At 44.2% G+C, this 19,398-nt stretch overlaps 1 protein-coding gene across 1 annotated transcript in view; it reads right to left on the bottom strand.

The window, feature by feature from the left end:
• Window positions 1-616: 616 nt before the first annotated feature.
• The window catches only part of EDN3 (endothelin 3), a 32,008-nt gene continuing 13,226 nt past the window's right edge, over window positions 617-19,398 (bottom strand). The window contains exons 3-4 of the mRNA XM_077832336.1: window positions 1,138-1,314; window positions 617-689 (exon numbers count right to left, since the gene is read on the bottom strand). Coding sequence (XP_077688462.1) covers window positions 617-689; window positions 1,138-1,314 — 250 coding nt within the window. The remainder of the gene's footprint in view (window positions 690-1,137; window positions 1,315-19,398) is intronic.

The raw sequence follows: 19,398 nt of genomic DNA on the forward strand, positions 1-19,398 counted from the left end.
AAGCATTTTGCCTTATTCTGATGTCAAGTGAGGTTAGTATTAAGAGTGGATTGGGGAGTGGAGGTGGAGGGGGTTAACAGAAATCAGAATCTAGGCCAAAGTTACCTCTCCACAACAGCAATAAACCAGATTTACTGTTGCTTCTAAATATTTTCTCTACCCAACTTGTTCCACTTTCTGTGTCTTGGCAATTTAAGTTTTACTGGAACAATACATGAACAGATGTGTCCAAAGTTGCTCCAAGGCAAACTGAACAAAATCAAACCTAAGTAAACAGCCACTAAAAACACCAAACATGTGACCAGTGCCAATAAATCTGTTTTAAGGTCTGAAAGACAAAATCCTTAGAAGTTCTGGCTGATTCATCAGCACTAACTGAGGCCATTCCTGTGAGAGCTCCTTAAATGTTTCTGCAAAGTAATAAAGTTACAAAACAAACTGCTTGGCCAAATTCTGCTCTCATTTCAGCTCATGATACTTCACTGATTTGAACTAAGAGCAAGATTTAAATCTTTGTATGCACAAGAACCCAAATTAACATTTCTATCCAGCATAAAGTAGAATTTGCAGATATATACTGTACCTCTCTATTCAGGAACTGCCTGGACCCTCTGTGCTAATGAATGAGGGCATGTTCATTTTCTCTGCGTTGCTCTTTCTCTGCTGTCTTTTTCAGTGACCCTTGATTACTGTGGAAAAGATAATGAGTTTAGGATTATTTTAGTGTCACCACTTCCATTTTGTCAGTCACCAATAGAGAGCTATTTTTTAAGATATCAAATGATGTACTTTTTTCTTGGTAAAGAAGAAAACAGGCATATGCCCTGGATTTTTTTTCCTTTTGTCTGAAAAGAATGTAGGTTTAAACATGCTCTGAATTATCCTATTCATTCTCCCAACTGGACAGGAGCTCTGCTACTTCATGGATGCCACATCATTTAAAACAAAAATCCAGAAAGCAATATTAAACTACTTTCTGTGAGAATTTCATTTAGAATCAACAAATTTGTTAATCAGTTTAATTTGTTGTGTGCAGCTTGATTAATTCATTTGAATGAAATAGCTAATTGTATGTAGGTTCAGGGATGTTCAGAATTCACCTTACTATTTTTAAAACAAGAAATCAAAGACCCTCACCATCTGCTGTCCTGGGTTCTTGTGCAAAACAACATGCACTGTTTGTCATGTATGTCCAAACAAGAGCACCGTGATAAAGACCAATCTAAATACTCTGTGCTCTCGCAAAGCTGTCCTGTAGACCTTTTGCCTCTGAAACTGCCTCGGTAGTTAGACAGCCCATATGGTACAGTCCTCCTGTAATGAGAAACACAGACACTATACAATTTTAGGAGCTATTTTGGATACAGTTCAGTATCTGTTTCTGTTCATTTATTTGTTTCCATGTAATAAAACGGTCTATTGCTCTGGGCTCCTGAACAATTCATTCATGCTGCAAAATTCACACAGAAAGTCCTTCCCTAACCAGATTGCAACTCCTCCAAGTTGAAACTGCACATTCAGAGAAAGGCAGATAAAATGTCATATGTGAAAATGCAATCCTAATAGACAGCAGCAAATATCAGCATGGAAAACAACGAATCTGGTTTCTGCAGCCCTATTTGTTAATCACAATAGACCAACTACCTGAAATCTGAATAAGAAGTACAATCCTAGGTTGTTGCTCATTTTAATTCTCACTGGTCCTTATTCTTATGTATGGGCCAGTCTCAATCCACTATGTAGAATGTTCCTAGTGAAATTACCTTGATGATTTATACCATCTGAGGAGCTGGCCCCCAGACACAACTGCCACTTACACTTACTGCATGATTTTCCTGGAGTGTTATCTGTTTGTTCAGTTCACTGTGTTGGGCTTCAGGACCTAGCCCAGAATCCCTAAATATGGGAATCAACAGGACGATCCCCCTGATGTGGTAATCAACGATTGTGGAGGCGACCGTGGCCAGCTGCTGTAGCGCAGTGACTGTGAAATGGCTCTGCTACTGCTCATCTACCAGAGACTACAGTCACTGTATCATATCAGGAAGAAGTCCTCCTTAATCCCCAGCAGTCTGCCTACTTCATCGTTAATGAAATGCAGTAGCATTGCCGATTGCTTTTTGCAGTGTTTGCATTGTTTTTCTGAGTGGGTGCCCATTCTGCTAATATCCAAATGCATATGCCTCCTGGCAGCTGGTGCGATAAATCAAATTACCAGAGAATTACCACCGTGTGGCTATCACATGGGACTTCTGAAAGCCCACGAGGCAGCTCTAATTTATGCAAGGGTCAGGTCCGTCCATCCAAACCACAAAGTTGAAATTAGGGAAAAAACTATCCTTATTTCTAAAGGAAACAGGATGCGAGAAGAACAAAAAAAATGTCATTTGGACAGAGGGATGCAGAACAAAGCCTGGCTGCCTGCAAGTAATTAACTATGTAAGACGGACAAATATTGCATGGTTGGACTGCTCAGTTTTAATTTGTCCTCATTAAATACCATTAGACTGGCAATCAGGGATCTGCACAAGTTTTCCATCAGTACATACCTGGAGGGCTGGAGAGTGCACAGCAATATCTTCCTGCTGTCTGCAACAACACAAAGCTCTGAAGATTTTAATTGCTATCCACTAAAGTAATGCAAGTTATTTATTCAATGTTACCCACTTTTAATACATCATCTGTTTGTGTGCTGTCTTCACAGCTTTGTCTGCTGGAGCTGCAGTGGACTTACCAGGCAATCAGGGCCAGCTCCAGGCACCAGCGAAGGAAGCAGGTGCCTGGAGCAGCCAATAGAAAGGGGCGGCACTCTGTGCGTTATTGGGGCGGCACGTCTGGTTCTTCGGCAGCGGGTCCTTCATTGCCTCTATTTCTCTTCGGCGGCAGCTCAGTCGGGTTTTTCTTTTTTCTTTTCTTTTTCTTCGCTGCTTGGGGCGGCAAAAAAGCTGGGGCCGGCCCTGCAGGCAATGAGTAAAACCTTCCCCATCCCACATGAAATCGCATCCGAGGAGGGAAATGGCTTGGAAGGAAAGAGACATCCTCTGTCTTTCCAGTAGGAGTTCATAGGAGCTGTGCTGTGATTGGCTCTTTTCCTACCTCCTCTAAAGGGCCTTAGGAACAGCAGAGCAGAAGTTGATGCTTAAACTAGTAGCATTAAATTCCTGTGCGAATCTCCTCAGGCAATCAGATTTTCCAAGGGACAGTGCTCAACAGAGCAGCTGTACCTAGCTCCACTCCCACCCCAGTAACCTGTTGTTTTGGAAACCCATTGGGCATAAACACAGCAGTGGGACATTCACCTGTTCTTGGGGAAGGGAAAGTATTAGAGCCCGTAGACTCTACTCTGCCCCTTCTACATGGACCGGCTAGTTCTGTTGCAGATGTACACTACTTTCATCTTGTCCAGGCCTTAAAACAGAGGCTGTCCTGGCATGTGAAAGTTAGTCTTAAAGTTTCATCTTATTTAGGGCTAGACTGTGGTGCTCTTTACTCATGCTGATGGTCACCTACTCACAAAACTGTAAGATCTTCGAGGTAAGGGATAAGCTCATTTGTACAGAGGTGCATTTATAGTGCCAGATGTGCATACGTATGTTAATAATGCATAAAGCATGGAATGGATTTTGATGTGATTTGAAACTGAAAACTCTATTTTATGGCATACAGGTGTTAGCGGAAAATGTTTATTAAAAGTGTTCTTGCAGATAGGATTCCATCACATACTGAACAGATATAGAAAAATTCCAATAGAAATGTACAGTCAAGTTTTCCTCACACTGGCCAAACTGGTTGCCATGAAAAAGTCAACATTTTCCAAAAGTTAGCACGGTCATTTCCTACAAAACTGGTGTCTTATGCTTCATGTCTTGGAAAAAGTACTCACAGCTTTGAGAATGTATTCAAGAGCACTTCATCCGTAAGGACCATAATAAATGCCCCATAAACAATGCCAAAGTCAGTGACAGTTTAAGAAAGCGTAATTGTTATAAATGCTAAAACACACATAAATGAAAGTTTGTATGTAAGCCCATGTGCAGACTGGCCAGCCAGGGATAGAAAAATTACATCCCAACAAAAGGTCTCTTCACATCCCTGGCTTGAGATCTTCCTTTATTTCTAAAACACAAACTCAAAAGCAGAACAGAGGTACTCAGAGTACTGAGTATACCAACCCAAGGCCTTTCCCACTTCAACCAGCTGGGAAGGGAAAGTATATCCCTTCCTGAATACTGTAGTGAGACCCACATTAGGGTTTGACTCTGGGGTGCCTATCTGCTGCTCTTGGTTAACAGGCAAAAAGCTTTATTTTTGGCTTCCTGTAGGTCACATGCTTGTGCCTAATCATGAGCTTGTATCTACCACTCCCAGTTTCAAAGGGCTCAATGGCCTGGGACATGTACATGTTCCCCCATGCCCTGTTACCTCAGGCTATTGACATTTTGGAAAAAGTCAGGCTTGTGTGCTATATTCAGTGCCTCTCTGTTAACATCTCTGTCTCCTCCTCACTACTCCTATTCTTCTCCTGCCATTTCCTCTTTATTCTGGGTTCATGCACCCATTTTGTAATCTAAAACTGTGGTCTGGTATCACATCTGATATTACTGAGGAGAAGAGGTGTTGCATCAGCCTGGTGCAGAGCATTTTGCAAGACCCCTCAGAGTTCAGGCCTTGATTTCTACCGAGCTCAGCAATTTGTTTGGGCATGATCCTGTGCTCCATAGACAGGCCCAAACCCCATTGATTTGTGTGTATTGTCTGACTGTAGCTATTTTATGATGAGTTCATAAACTTCGAAGGGATCACGTTCTGCAGGCAACAGGGATAAAGTCAGTGGGAGCTATGCACTCACGTGATATCTGGGCCAAAACTTTCAGTTGCATCTACTTAGATCAATTAGATCTATTGAGTATAACAACCCTGCAGCTTAATCAGCTTTGTAGCCATAAACCGCCAAGGATTTTATGATAATTTGAGTTTACTACAAAGGAGAGGAAATAAGACAATTTAAGAAAGATAGGTTGGCCAAGAAAGAAAGAAAGCAACTACAAACTCAGGGCCAAATTCTGTCCTTCTGTTACACCACTATAAATCTGGCATAACCCTACTGCAATCATATTCACTGACATAACTGAGACCACAATCTGGCTGCAAGTATTTGAAGAAAATTTTAGCCTGTATATATATATATGTATAATTCCAATAAGTGACAGTGTTAGTGTTTCAAGTTAGCACATATCTCTGTCTCACGTCTTCAGAAGTGAGAAGAATGGCATGGTTGAGGGCTTGTCTACATGAGAAAGCTCTTAAAAATAAGCTAGAGTGTGAATTTTAAGTGCGCTCCTCTTAAAGTAGCTTAAACTAAAATGCACAAAAGGACTCTTTGTGCAGTATAAGAGTGTCCACAAGGGGAGCTGTTGTGGAATAGCTACTGTGGGCTATTACCCTGTGCAGAAAAGCCCTGAGCGATCCGGATGAGTAGATAACAGAAGCATTTGCCTAGCGGCCTGCTTAATCTTAGACTGTTACACTAGAGTAATCAATTGCAGGTGTTTGTGCAGCAGGCTTTTGTAGAGATGTAATCCTTCGGTTCAAAAGATGAGAAGTGGAAATACACTTAAGACACAGTGTGGTAATTAAGTCTGTCAACACTTTAACATTTATATTGCAGCTGTGCCTAGCGGCCAACCTGGCCCATTGTGCTAGATACTGTATAGCTCTATAGTTAATGACGGTCTGTCTCTCTTCATATTTTATTGTCTTTTTTTTCAATCACAGCATCTGACTGATAGCACAGGCAGGGCAGCTTGTTTCACAGCAGTGAAGACGAGGGAAACTGAACTGATACCAGTTATACCCAGTGTCAAACACAAGCGAGGCCTGTATTGAATTTTATCAAGGGGAGGACATTGTACAGCACTGGGGACACTGGTGATAGATACAGAGCTTCGCTGAAGGAGAATCAGTCTTCTAGTAACTGCAGTGTATTCTGTAAATGGAGACCTACTGCACAAGCTAGGTTTCTCCTATCTGTAATTGACAAAGTGGAAGTAGTTTCAAAGGCACTGATGCTCGGATTTTCAAAACCTGGGCTAATAAATATTGCTTACATATTTAGGGCTGGTTTCTCTTCTAAGCCCAGAGCCTGAGTAACTGGACTGGTGTGTGGGAGTTGGAGTCCTCCTACCAGGCTGTGGAGCGGTAACAGAGTTACCGTAACCTGTATAATCACTACATTTGCACCTCTAAGTGGGGAAATGGCAGGTGGATCTGCGTAGTCATCCACTCACTGCCCCATGCTGAAGATCTGTCCAAGGCAGCACAAAAGCAGCTCCAGCAGCTAACAAAGGATGCCGAGGCTTCTGGCATCGTAACCCTCTTTGCATAAGTTTCATTGCATTCAATGCCTTCAAATGGAAAGGCGGATTTTTCCACATTATTGGCCCCAATCCAGCAAAGCACTTAAGCACATGCATGGACTGAAGTGGGACTACTCATGCACTTAAGTACATTGCTGTATCAGGGGCTGTAAGTGCCACTTTTGATGTAAATCTTTTACATCTCTTCGAGGTGGGAACAAGCAAGCTGTTGTGCTAACTGGAGTGGATCGGAAATGTTTCGATGGATTGTCCTATGCCGGCAGCCAGGGGGTTCTGCCGGTCAAAAACTGCACCTGCAATTTAGGTACTTAGATGCCTAAATGCCTAGATGGTTTCTGGACTTGTGTGTCCACAAATCACAGGCACAACAAGAAGAGGTCATCATGTAAAAGTCAGGCTCTAAAAACACTTTCCCCTCCCCTCCTGAAATTAATAATGACACATGCCACAATGATGCATGTTTGAAGAACATCATGTGTGCTTAGGAACAATGAAACAGCAATTTTGAACTGATGACATCAGTGAGAATTTTGCCCAAGCAAAGACTGCAGGATCATGCCCACTAACAGAACATGGCATACAGCATTTGCAGGACCAGTTAGTGCAGGGATCGGCAACCTTTGGCACCCGGCCCGTCAGGGAAATCTGCTGGCAGGCTGGGACAGTTTGTTTACCTGCAGCGTCTGCAGGTTTGGCCGATCGCAGCTTCCACTGGCTGCGGTTCGCCACTCCAGGCCAATGGGGGCTGCGGGAAGCGATGCAGACCGAGGGCTGTGCTGGCCGCTGCTTCCCGCAGCCCCCATTGGCCTGGAATGGCGAACTGCGGCCAGTGGGAGCTACGATCAGCCGAACCTGCAGATGCTGCAAGTAAACAAACCATCCCAGCCCGCCAGAGGATTTCCCTGACGGGCCGTGTGCCAAAGGTTGCCAATCCCTGAGTGAGTGAATGAATGATCTGGCTACTTTCATAGCTCCTGGCCAGTTACATTATAGTGAATGTTCTGTATCTAGACAGAATCCAACAAGTTTACTTTTCCTTTTATAACATGACTATGCCTGTCATGCTATAATTAATTCAGAAGCAGCTACCATTTTCCACTTTCCCAGCCACTTAAATACAACAGAAGCCTGAGAGCAGTTCTGAGTTTCAGCCAAAAATAAATAAATGGGGGGGGGGGCAGAGGAACCCTTCAGCGTTCATTTAAAGATACCGCGAATTCAGCATTAGGCAATATTTTCTAGAAAATGTCCAGGCCAGTCAGACTACAAAAGGGGGAGAGGCGGTCTCCAAAACTTTTGAGTGTATACTTGAAACCTGCAGTGTCAAGGAGAATGCAGAATAGGAAGGACGCAAGAATAATTCTCAAACACCTTTCAATGAAAAAAAGGGCCTTATAGGTGTAGGATGAGGGGCAAAAACTGGCAAAAAGATCCTGGTGGATTTGTTTGATTCCCTATAAAAACTCCAGAACCCAATTTGCTCTTATATTAAAACTGATCCAAACACTTGTAACTAATTTAGGTAACAGGCCAAGCATTGCAGTGACACCCATTTGACCACCTAACCCCATTCATGTCAGCATGGCTGTAACAAAGCAGAGTCTGGCCAAAGAGCTGTTGGCTCTGGATGTTTGGCTAAGCATTGTCAGCAGAAGGTAAACAGTGAAAAAGAGACAAGCGGTTCACAGCCGGGCAAATCACCCTTCAACACCCACAGGCATGGAAGGCCTTGAATGAAGTCTGTGTCTTGGAGCTGTATTCTTGTGGAGCTCCACATGCCCGGGGCAGAGAGAGGTACTAGGGACTAGTGGATCTGCGACAGGTGTAGTCTTACCATGAGCCTCCCACCTGACTCACAAAGAGACACGGCACCACAATCACAGAGGATTCAGAGCAGCCTCACTACCCTATTTGCAGCCTACCTGTCCAGCCTACAGGTTCCCAGTCCAGGCCCATTCATTTGGGCTGGGCACAACGACTAGGATTTGGCCTATATTGTTCACAACTGACACACACACCATCCCGCCAAAATGTCACGAAATAAATGTTTTCTTCCCTTGGAAGCAACAGAGTTTATACATCTTTGTTTCTAGATCCCAGTGAGTCCAAACCACAATTAATGCAATAAGTTAAATTCCAGTTACATCTAAATTAATCCAGAGTAATTCCACTGACCTCTGTTTAGCCGAGATCAGAATTCAGCACAAACCTCCAGGGAATGAGAGGTTTGACACAGAGCTCAGTTTACTAAGTGCATTTGTTGGAATTGCTGTGTTTCTGAGAATGCCCTAGAGCGGGAAAGGTGCATTTTTTCCTAGAAACATAAGCACTCTAACCTTTCTTTTCCTGCTTTACTTGTTCCTTGGTGCAAGTGAAACACTTTTGGTGTGATTTATACCTCAGGCAAGCTGAATGGTCACATCCATCACAATGGGCAACACATTTCTTTGCTGATGTCAGGCTTTGATGGAAATAATTAAACCTGAGGCTTCTATAGACAGCTAAGAGGAAAAGTTCCCATGGCTGGAATCTTGCTCATTCGGAGGATGCACTAGGAATCCCATCTTTGATAACTGCATTAGCACAGTAAAATAAAATGTAAATATTGAGGCTGCTGCACTACAAAATGTGCTGTGGTCACTTTGTCTGACAAGAATAGCTTGCCTTTAGCGATGGACAATGTTTGAGTAGCTAACAAATGCAATACAGTCTATGTTGTAAAAGCAACAGAGTGCTAATAGTCAGAGATCTTTCTATGATACTGTATGAGGATATGACAGGACAATTCAATCATAGGCTGCAGAGAATGATAAAAAGGAATCAGGATTTTTTTTGGCAGAGAGAAGACAACAAAAATAAAAAGTCAGTACAAATGCCCCAGAAACCTGAGATAGATGGCTTTGTTTAACACAGTTTCAGGGTGTCTCACACCCATATCCTGGGTCTTGAGATCTAGGAATTTAACTCCTTCCAGGTCCATTAGCTGGAACTGCTGCCCCTTAAGCATCCTGCTTATCACTGGAGTTTCCTATTTGGATTCACCCTTTTACAATGGCCTTCCCAGCATGCTCTTCTCTAGCCCTTTATATCTGGGCAGCCCTAAAATGGCCAATTCAAATGACTAACTGCTCCTCCTTCCTCTATTCCAGGTAGGAACTATTTTAATTTCTGTAAAAAGAACGAGTACTTGTGGCACCTTAGAGACTAACAAATTTATTTGAGCATAAACTTCTGTGGGCTAAAACCCACTTCATCGGATGCATGCATTGGAAAATACAGTAGGAAGATATATATACACAGAGAACATGAAAAAATGGGTGTTACCATACACACTGTAACGAGAGCGATCAGTTAAGGTGAGCTGTTATCAGCAGGAGAAAAAAAACCTTTTGTAGTGATAATCAGGATGGTCCATTTCCAACAGTTGACAAGAAGGTGTGAGGAAGAGTAGGGGGAAAAAATAAGCATGGGGAAATAGTTTTACTTTGTGTAATGACCCATCCACTCCCACTATTTATTCAAGCCTAATTTAATGGTGTCCAGTTTGCAAATTAATTCCAATTCTGCAGTCTCTCGTTGGAGTCTCTTTTTGAAGTTTTTTTGTTGTAGTATTGTGACTTTTAGGTCTGTAATCGAGTGACCAGGGAGATTGAAGTGTTCTCCAACTGGTTTTTGAATGTCATAATTCTTGATGTCTGGTTTGTGTCCATTTATTCTTTTACGTAGAGACTGTCCGGTTTGGCCAATGTACATGGCAACATTGCTGGCACATGATGGCATATATCACATTGGTAGATGTGCAGGTGAACGAGCCTCTGATAGTGTGGCTGATGTGATTAGATCCTATGATGGTGTCCCCTGAATAGATATGTGGACAGAGTTGGCAACGGGCTTTGTTGCAAGGAGAGGTTCCTGGGTTAGTGGTTCTGTTGTGTGGTGTGTGGTTGCTGGTGAGTATTTGCTTCAGATTGGGGGGCTGTCTGTAAGCAAGGACTGGCCTGTCTCCCAAGATCTGTGAGAGTGAGGGATCATCCTTCAGAATAGGTTGTAGGTCGATGATGCGCTGGAGAGGTTTTAGTTGGGGGCTGAAGGTGATGGCTAGTGGAGTTCTGTTACTTTCTTTGTTGGGCCTGTCCTGTAGTAGGTGGCTTCTGGATACTCTTCTGGCTCTGTCAATCTGTTTCTTCACTTCAGCAGGTGGGTACTGTAGTTGAAGAACGCTTGATAGAATCTTGTAGGTGTTTGTCTCTGTCTGAAGGGTTGGAGCAAATGCAGTTGTATCTTAGAGCTTGGGTACAGACAATGGATCATGTGTTGTGGTCTGGATGAAAGCTGGAGGCATGCAGGTAAGTATAGTGGTCAGTAGGTTTTAAGTTCTGTGTTGTTTTTGCCTTCTCTCATTCCTGATATAACTTAGCCTCCTCATACACTGTGTCTGCTATTACGTTTTGCTGACAAATGAGGAAGAAGTGCCAGGATTTGTGCCACATTTGACAGGATAATGTAGAAATGCTACATCCAAGTTATTCCCTGTGGTTTGAGAACCAAACTCCCCTGGCAGAGAATGTATCAGCTAATATACTAGGCTAAGCTTTCTAAAAATGACAAGTGATTTTTGGCTGCCTCTGTTTTTGAGAGCCCAGCTTCATACTAGAGCTGGGTAGGAAAAGGTCCCGTGACTATTTGAAAGTTTGAAATGTTTTCCAGTCTTGCATGAGAACAAAAAGTTGAAATCTCAGAAATATTTGCAAATGAAAAAAATGAAAATTTTTGATTGGGTTAATCAAAGTGTTTCAATAATTTCTAAATAGCTAGTTTCAATCTGACCCTTGAAAACTTTTTTCAAAATGAAAAGTCATTTTGAACCAGAAACTTGGGGGTTTTTTTGTTTTGAAAGTGTCCATTTTGTTCATTAATTTCAAAAAGTTTTCCTGGACCGTTTTTTTTTTTTTTTTTTTTTTGGGGGGGGGGGGAATTCATCAAACCCAACCCTGTTTTGAACAGTTTTCATTTCAACATTTTTTTTTTTTTTTTTTTTGCAAAAAACTGCTGAGAATACCATCTGAAAATCAGGTTGTTTTAGACCAAAATGGAACATTGTATTGCTGGATGGTGAGGTCAGAGGTGACAACCAGTTATTGTTCTGTACAGCAAGAACTTCAATTCCATTAGTTTAATAAAAGCCTTTTGGTTGAAATGTTGTGAAGATTGTTTTCAGGAGAGGCGTGGGGGAATCTCTTCCTTCCCAGCTAGAAAGCAGATCCCTGACTACCAGTGACATGTTTTGCAACCTAACGGCAATGTTCCATTCATTTTTGGCTCTGCAGACTTAAGAGTGTTAATTGATAAGAGTTCACAGTTATCCTGGTTAGACAATGTGCTGGGAATTGATTGTATAAATACAATGTCCACCTCCTTGGCTTAGAACGTAAGTGAAAGCAGCTATACAAAATAAATATAAGAAAGGGAGACAAGGAGAAGCTGATATCAATGAATATAAATAAGAAGCTAGGAAGTATAGAAAATTGATAAGGGAAGCAAAAGGACCCAATGAGAACTCTTTAAAGACAATAAAAAGGAATTTAAGTATATTGAGAACAAAAGGAATTCTAATACTGGTATTGGTCCATTACTAGATGGACACGGTAGAATTGTCAGTAATAATGCAGAAAAGGCAGAAGTGATCAATAAATGTTTCTATTCTATATTTGGAAAATTAAGAGATGGTATATACATATCATAAGATTATGATTAAATACTTTCCACTTCAGCAGTAACTAAGGATGATGTTTAATAGCAGCTACTAAAGTTAAACATTTTTAAATCAGCAGGTCTATATAACCTGCATCAAAGAGTTTTAAAAGAGCTGTGGAGCTCTCTGAACCATTAATGATGATTTTCAATAAGTCCTGGAATTGACACCTCCTCATCTATGGTTGGGAGTGGACTACATCCACCCTGATCGAATTGGCCCTGTCAACACTGGTTCTCCACTTGTGAGGTAACTCCGTTCTCTTCCTGTGTCAGTATATTTATGTCTGTATCTTGTAATTTTCACTCCATGCAGCTGAAGAAGTGGGGGTTTTACCCATGAAAGCTTATGCTCAAATAAATCTGTTATTTCTGAGAATAAGATGCCACCGGACTCTTTAAGATGCCACCGGACTCCTTGTTGTTTTTGGGGAAGTTTTAGAGGACAGAGAGTGAGCTAATGTTGTGCCAAAAATTTAAAAAGGATAAATTGGATGACTTGGGTACCTGTAGGCCTGACATCAGTTCCAGGCAACATAATAAAGTAGTTGATACAGGACTCCTTTAATAAAAAAAAAAAAAAAATTAAAGGAGGATAATAAAATTAACGCCAACCAAGATAGGTTTATAGAAAATAAGTTTTTGTCAAATTAATTTGATATTTTTGGTGAGATTGGTTCATAAAGGTAATAATAGTTTTGATGTAATATACATAGACTTCCGCAGGTTAGTGTTTCTAGTGGAGTCCTGCAGGGATTGTGTTCTTGGCCCTCTGTTGTTTAATATTTTTATCAATGACTTGGAATGGGGGTGGGGGAGCGCAGGGAGGTCCTGGAATGTTGTTTCTTTTCTCATTACACTTTCTCTGGTTGGAGATTTCACCCAGGGTTAAAACAAACCTCATACATATGAATTTGTTTCAGATAGAGATTATTATCTAATGATTTGTTGTAGAGTGTTGTAACTCACATGCAGCACACTGCAGAATGAGGTGTACAGAGAACTCCTTTGTGATTCTCTCCCTGTGTCTCCTTACAGTGATTTCTCTTTATATCAGGACTTGTGCACCGATGCAAAGAGGAAAGGATTTGATCTCCTTTGCTTATGTTTCTTTGCAGTTACTAGCTCTTATGAATTCTGTTGTAAATACATTTGAGAACTACTTCTGCAATACAGAATTGAGGTAATAGATTCAAAAGAGCATATCAGAGCAAAAATAACTACAGGTGCAGTGGAGGGACAGAGATTCTTGAAATTGGAGGCACTGGCCCAGTTTTTTTCTGAAACTGATTTTGAGACACCTCGCTCCTTCCTTTGACAGAGGTGAGAGTTCAAAGGATACTACTGTGCATCTGTGATCATCCAAGTCATATTGTCCAGATAACAAAAGTTCATTCCAATTCTGAATATGTGCAATGTAATGCAAATCTGTTTCTGTCCATGTTTACTAAAGTAAAGATGTCTTGAAAACTGGGTTTTGTTTTAACATAAAAACCTTCCTCAAGAGAAGTAAACTTCTTTTCTTTAATGAATAATCTACAATAGATGTACAAAAATTGCACCAACCTCCATCAGTAATTTAACCTGTGCAGTTTACATCTACATGAAAAAGTGAGTACCAGTGGTATCTGTTTTTACTTGTCCAGGGAAAGTTTTGATTCTGTTTCTTTTCATTCTTCCTCAGAATCATGCCCTCTTTTCCCACAACCTAAGAGTAAGCACCCTGACTACTCCCCTCAGCCCCCCATCTATATACCAGCCCCCTGACCTCAGCCCCCACGTTCCCCCACAGCCCCTATCCTGACTGCTCTCCTGACCAGTCCCACACCCATATACCACCACCCTAACCCCAGGCCCCTCCTTGTAGAAACGGCATGTCTGCAGCTTCGCACCAGAGCGACTATTTGCCTCCCTTACCTTCTGCTAGCCCTTCTCCTCCATGCCCCAGATAAGTTCCTGTGGCTGGAATGGAGCTATGCTGTACAGCCACCTCTTCCCAGAGACCCAGGAGATCCAGCACCTCCTGTGTACTCTAGGCAGGAGCCCATTTGCTGCATACAGGAAAAGCAATTTCAAAACTTCCTGGGGCTTTAAAAGACGAGAGGCATATGCCTGTGAATCTGGCTGCAGAGCAGTGGAGTTCAAAACAGTGACAAGAGTGGGCATGGCGGGCATTGTGGAACACCTCTTGGAGGCCCCTTAGGACACCGTAAGCACCGTAGTGTCTACACTGACACTGCCTTGCTCTAAATATGTCACCCTCAGCTCTATGCCTCTCATCAAGGTGGTTTTATTAGGTCAGCGTAGCAGGAGAGTTAAAGTAGCGGGAGGAGCACTGCAGCATGTACACCTCCAGAGTTCGGTCGACATAAGCCGCCTTACATCAACTTAACTTTGTAGTGCAAACAAGCCCTAAAATAAACCTCTGTGTCAGCTAGCCCATAAATGAGTGGCAAAGTCAAATTATTTGCTTTTTTTAATAAAAGGAAGTCACTCAGTACACAAATTGTAATAACAATTTTGTCCACCAGCAACCCCCTCCCACTAGCATTCCGAGAATGTTCTCAAACACAGAGCTTTCCCCTCCTCCCCCACCCCCCAGAAATACATAGGGTTGCCAACCCTCCCACTTTCGCCAGGAGTCTCCTGGAATCAGGCTCGAGCGCCCAGTTTAGTTCAGCCAAACCAGGAGATTTTGGGCACTAACAGTCCGGCATGGCAGCGGGGCTAAGACAGGCTCCCTTACCTGCCTTGCTCCGCGCTGCTCCCGGAAGCGGTTAGCACTATCCCTGCGGCCCCTGGGGGGGGTGAGGAGGGGGTCTCCGTGCACTGCCCCCACCCCGAGCACCAACTCCGCAGCTCCCATTGGCGCACGGAGACCCCCTGTCCCCCCCACGTAAGAGCTGCTGCCAAAGGAATGTGTCGGTTGCTTTCGGGATCTGCCCAAAGTAAGCACCAACCCCCTGATCCTCTCCTGTACCCCAATCTCCTGCCCCAGCCTAGAGCCTGCACCCTGAACCCCCTCCCTCCCAGAGCCACCCCCCTCCCCCGCACACCAACTCCCTGCCCGAGTCTAGAGCCTGCACACAAACTCCCTCCCAGAGCCCACACCCCAACCCCCTGCCCCAGCTTGGTGAAAGTGAGTGAGGGTTGGGGAGAGCGAGCGATGGAGGGAGGGGAGATGGAGTGAGAGGGGGCAGGGCCTCAGAAGGGACAGGACAGGGGCATGGCCTCGGGAAAGGGGGGTGGCAGGCATGGCAAGGGTCTTTGGGTTTGCACGATTAGACAGTTGGCAACCCTAGAAATACATCAGGAGAAGGGCAGGATCCCATAACCCAATAAAGGGGTGGACTAGTCTATCAAGGTGTTTTAAAAAAATCATTGCTGCAAAAGTGCATTCAATGTTTCCGAAATCAGACATCATGAGAATAGTCACTGAAGCTTCCCAAAGGAATGCTAAAGTATGTTCATTTCGGTTAGCATCTAAAAACACAGCAGTCTCAGGAATTATATGTTATATCCTTAGAAGGCAACAACAAATCAGATTAGCTAGGCATCCCAAATCACACTAATGAATTTACCTCTGCATCAAGAAAATATTTACCCACACTGGGCTTTCATTTGCACCCATGAAGCCTAATTGACTCCACTGAGATCCCATGGGTATGCTAATCGCGTATAATAGCACCTAATGGTAATCTAGAGTAGGAGTCATGCATTACACTAAACCCAGTACAAATACTTAGTAAGACAGTCCCTGCCTTGAAGAGTGTAAGATCCAAACAGACAAGACAGAGCAAGATTGTGAAACAGGAATGCAACATACAAGTATAAGAGGAGGATGGGAACATAAGTATCAGAACTAGCATTCAAAAGGGCAAACACTCCCGGGGAAAATAAATACTTCCTCCCATCCCCACCCTCCTCATTTTTCATTCTCTGGGAATCTGGCGGTGGGCCAGCTGACTGACTTCAGGGGGGAGTGTGTTCACTGTGACTGGGGGTAGAACTATCCATGGCCAATACGCCACAGATATCAACTAACGTGTGTGTCATAGGGAACGGAATCCCCCTAACAAAAGCCTGCTATGGGATAGCACAGTAATTGCACTATGGCAGTGTTTAGGATTATGTATTCCTGCAGAATACAGGTGTATTTTTTCCTAAAGGCCACAACCTTCAGTTTGAAAAATATACCCCAAACTCTTTCTCTCTCTCTCTCACACACACACACACACACACACAGGCCACTACCTAATGAAATAACATCCCCATAGCTTTACAAGCGGAGAAACCTGCCTTTTTGAAAATAGCATTTCCCTCATCCCTCAGGATCTCCCACTGCTCCCAACCAATCTGTGGCCTGGGCCCAGTGTAAAGAGGAGTGGATGAGCTCCTGAAAGGCAGGAGCAGCTGGGGAATGAAGGGGATTGGGTGGAAATAGGCAGCCAAAGAGTAGCTGGCCCAGAACAGGAATCAAAGCGTTCTGCAGCCACATTTTGAACCCGCCATGTCGGTGTGTATGTGAAATGAATTAAAACAAGTTCTCCCCATCAGATCTTCACTCCACTCCACTGCATGTGGAATTCAAAACTGACTGTTTGCAAAAAGCTGGGGGGGAGGGTGGAATAAGTGTGAGATGTTAATTTCATGCTTGTGAGAGAGAGACAGCCCTGGAGACTGAAATCCTCTGTTTATTCTCCGAATTAGAACAGCATGTGCAGTGCTAGTGAAGCTTCCGTACACGGCCCTGTCAGAGTGCCCCTCCCTGTCCCCCTGCCCCGAAGGGCCAGCCCGAAATCTGGAAGGGAGTTCAGCCTCCCAGGCCAAGTCAATCCCAGGCCTTTCTGAGGTGGTTATCGATTGTGATATGAATGTCGAGAGCACTAGAAGGGTATTCAGTGCTTTACAGCAAAACACAAAGGCCCTGAGATTACAATCTAGCTCAGTGGTTCTCAACCGACAGCCCACAGGCCATATGCGGCTAGGGTTGCCAGGCATCCAGTTTTCGACCGGAACGCCCAGTCGAAAAGGGACCCTGGCGGCTCCAGTCAGCAATGCCAACGGGCCATTAAAAGTCCGGTTGGCGGCGCAGTGGGGGCCTGGGGCTGAGGCAGGATCCCTGACTGCCCTAGCTCCATGTGGCTCCTGGAAGCCAGGTCCCTGCAGCCCCTAGACGCATGGGCAGTCAGGGAGGCTCCACACGCTGCCCCTGCCTGAAGGCAGGCTCCACAGCTCCCATTGGCTGGGAATTGGTCTAACTAGATCAAAGGGGGGGGGGGAGATACACAGTCGGAAAACATAAGGCCGTGTGTCCACACTTGGTGAGGATCAGTATAGGAAAGTTTCAAGCAAGAACAGGGCTTTAAGGAGCAGAGGGAGTAACCCCAGCAACACAGGATGTGGGAGGCTGCTGCTCCAAGCTTAAGGGGAGATATGAAAAATTATATGCAGAAACTGGGAGAAAGAGACAAGGGACTGTACAAACAGAACAAAAAGATGGTCCCTGTTACAGGCAGGGGTGCTGGAACAATGTTTATAGCGGGGGGTACTGAGAACCATTGAACCAAACTGTAAATCTTGTATATAATGGAAATCACTTCAAGCCAGGGGATGCAGCAGCATCCCTAGTTCCAGCAACTATGGTTACAGTCTGAATATAAGACAAGAGTCAACAGATGAATATAAACAGATGAGGGAGTGTAAGGAAACAATGAGACAGTATTGATGAGCATGATCAGCAGTGGTTTCTGCACACTAGCAGCCTAACCATTCAATTACGTTGTCCAGCTTTACAAGGAAAATCATTGAATGCAGGGCCGGTGCAACCACGAGGCAAACTAGGCGGCCGCCTAGGGTGCCAAGTGGTTGGGGGCGGCCAAAAGCGCGCTCCGGGGAGGCGGAGCGGAGGTGAGCTGGGGTAGGGGGTGGACCGCCTCAGCAAGTAACACGGCGGTGGAGCGGAGGTGAGCTGGGGTAGGGGGAGGACCGCCTCAGCAAGTAACGTGGGGGGGCTGGCGCGCAGGGGAACCGCTCCCCGCCCCAGCTCACCTCTGCTCCGCCTCCTCCCCTGAGCACGCCGCCCCGCTCTGCGTCTCTCCCTCCCAGACTTGTGGCACCAAACAGCTGATTGGCGCCACGAGCCTGGGAGGTGGGAGAAGCGGAATGGCAGCAGCGTGCTTGGGGAGGGGGCAGAGCAGAGGTGAGCTGGGGCGGGGAGCTGCCGCACGACTCCTAGTCCCTGGGCCGAGGGGGGCGGGAAGCTGCCGTGCACGGCTCCCTGGGCCGAGGGAGGGGGTGGGGGTGGGGAGCTGCCACACACGGCTCCCCTGGCCGAGGGGGGGGGGGGGGCGGGGAGCTGCTGCAGGGCTCCTGGAGAGGGCGGGCACACGGTGGAAGTTTCACCTAGGGTGCAAAACATCCTTGCACCGGCCCTGATTGAATGTGATACCAACAATTTAGAGGGACCCATAAAGCTTTAGAAGCTTTGCAGTAAGTGTCGCTGTGAGATTATTTACTCTAAACAGAGTTTGCTAAAGAAGAGGCTCTCATGCCATGACTGAAGATGATAAAAGTGTAAACTGGATAAAGCTGAGCCTGAATCCAGAGACCAAAAACCACTTTGGAAATCTTAGTTTCTCGAGGAGTGATTACAAAAGTCCTAAATATAAACATATCTCAGATCCATTTGTTTTCCTATAACTATTACAACATCAATGCACCAATATAAGAGGGATCAGCCAAATGTTATGTCTCCCACCCCAGTACGATGACACAGGTCAAAATCAAGGCATGAGAAATTAATTCCTGTCTCGCAGGGTCTCATAATCATGTTTCTGCAAAGTTGCAAACAGATGCAGCTCAAACAGCTTCCAGAAACGGGAAGGAGAAAAAAAAGTTACAGTAAATACTAATTTTAGGTAATGGATTTGAACAAGTACAGAACTTTTTTAAATCAACAAACAAAAGCAACCTGGCTTAGTTTAAATATGCGGGGGGGAAAGGAGGGGAATTCCTTGTCCCTCAAAAGAGAAAAAACCCTCACAATTAATAGCACTGTTTATTGCAGTAAAATCAGGTTCAATTTTGCATACCACTACAATAATTGCATATGCAAATTAGGCACACCTTGATCATGCACAATTGCTCACCTGACCTGGCTAAAAACCGGGCCCTAAAAATCTAGGCAACGTGTGCAACATAAAAGATAGCAATGAAAGAATCCAGTTATTATATTAAATAAATCTGTCTTAATTTGAAACATGCCTGT

This window comes from Eretmochelys imbricata, chromosome 13 (assembly GCF_965152235.1).
Source record: "Eretmochelys imbricata isolate rEreImb1 chromosome 13, rEreImb1.hap1, whole genome shotgun sequence".
Taxonomy (NCBI): Eukaryota; Metazoa; Chordata; order Testudines; family Cheloniidae; genus Eretmochelys; species Eretmochelys imbricata.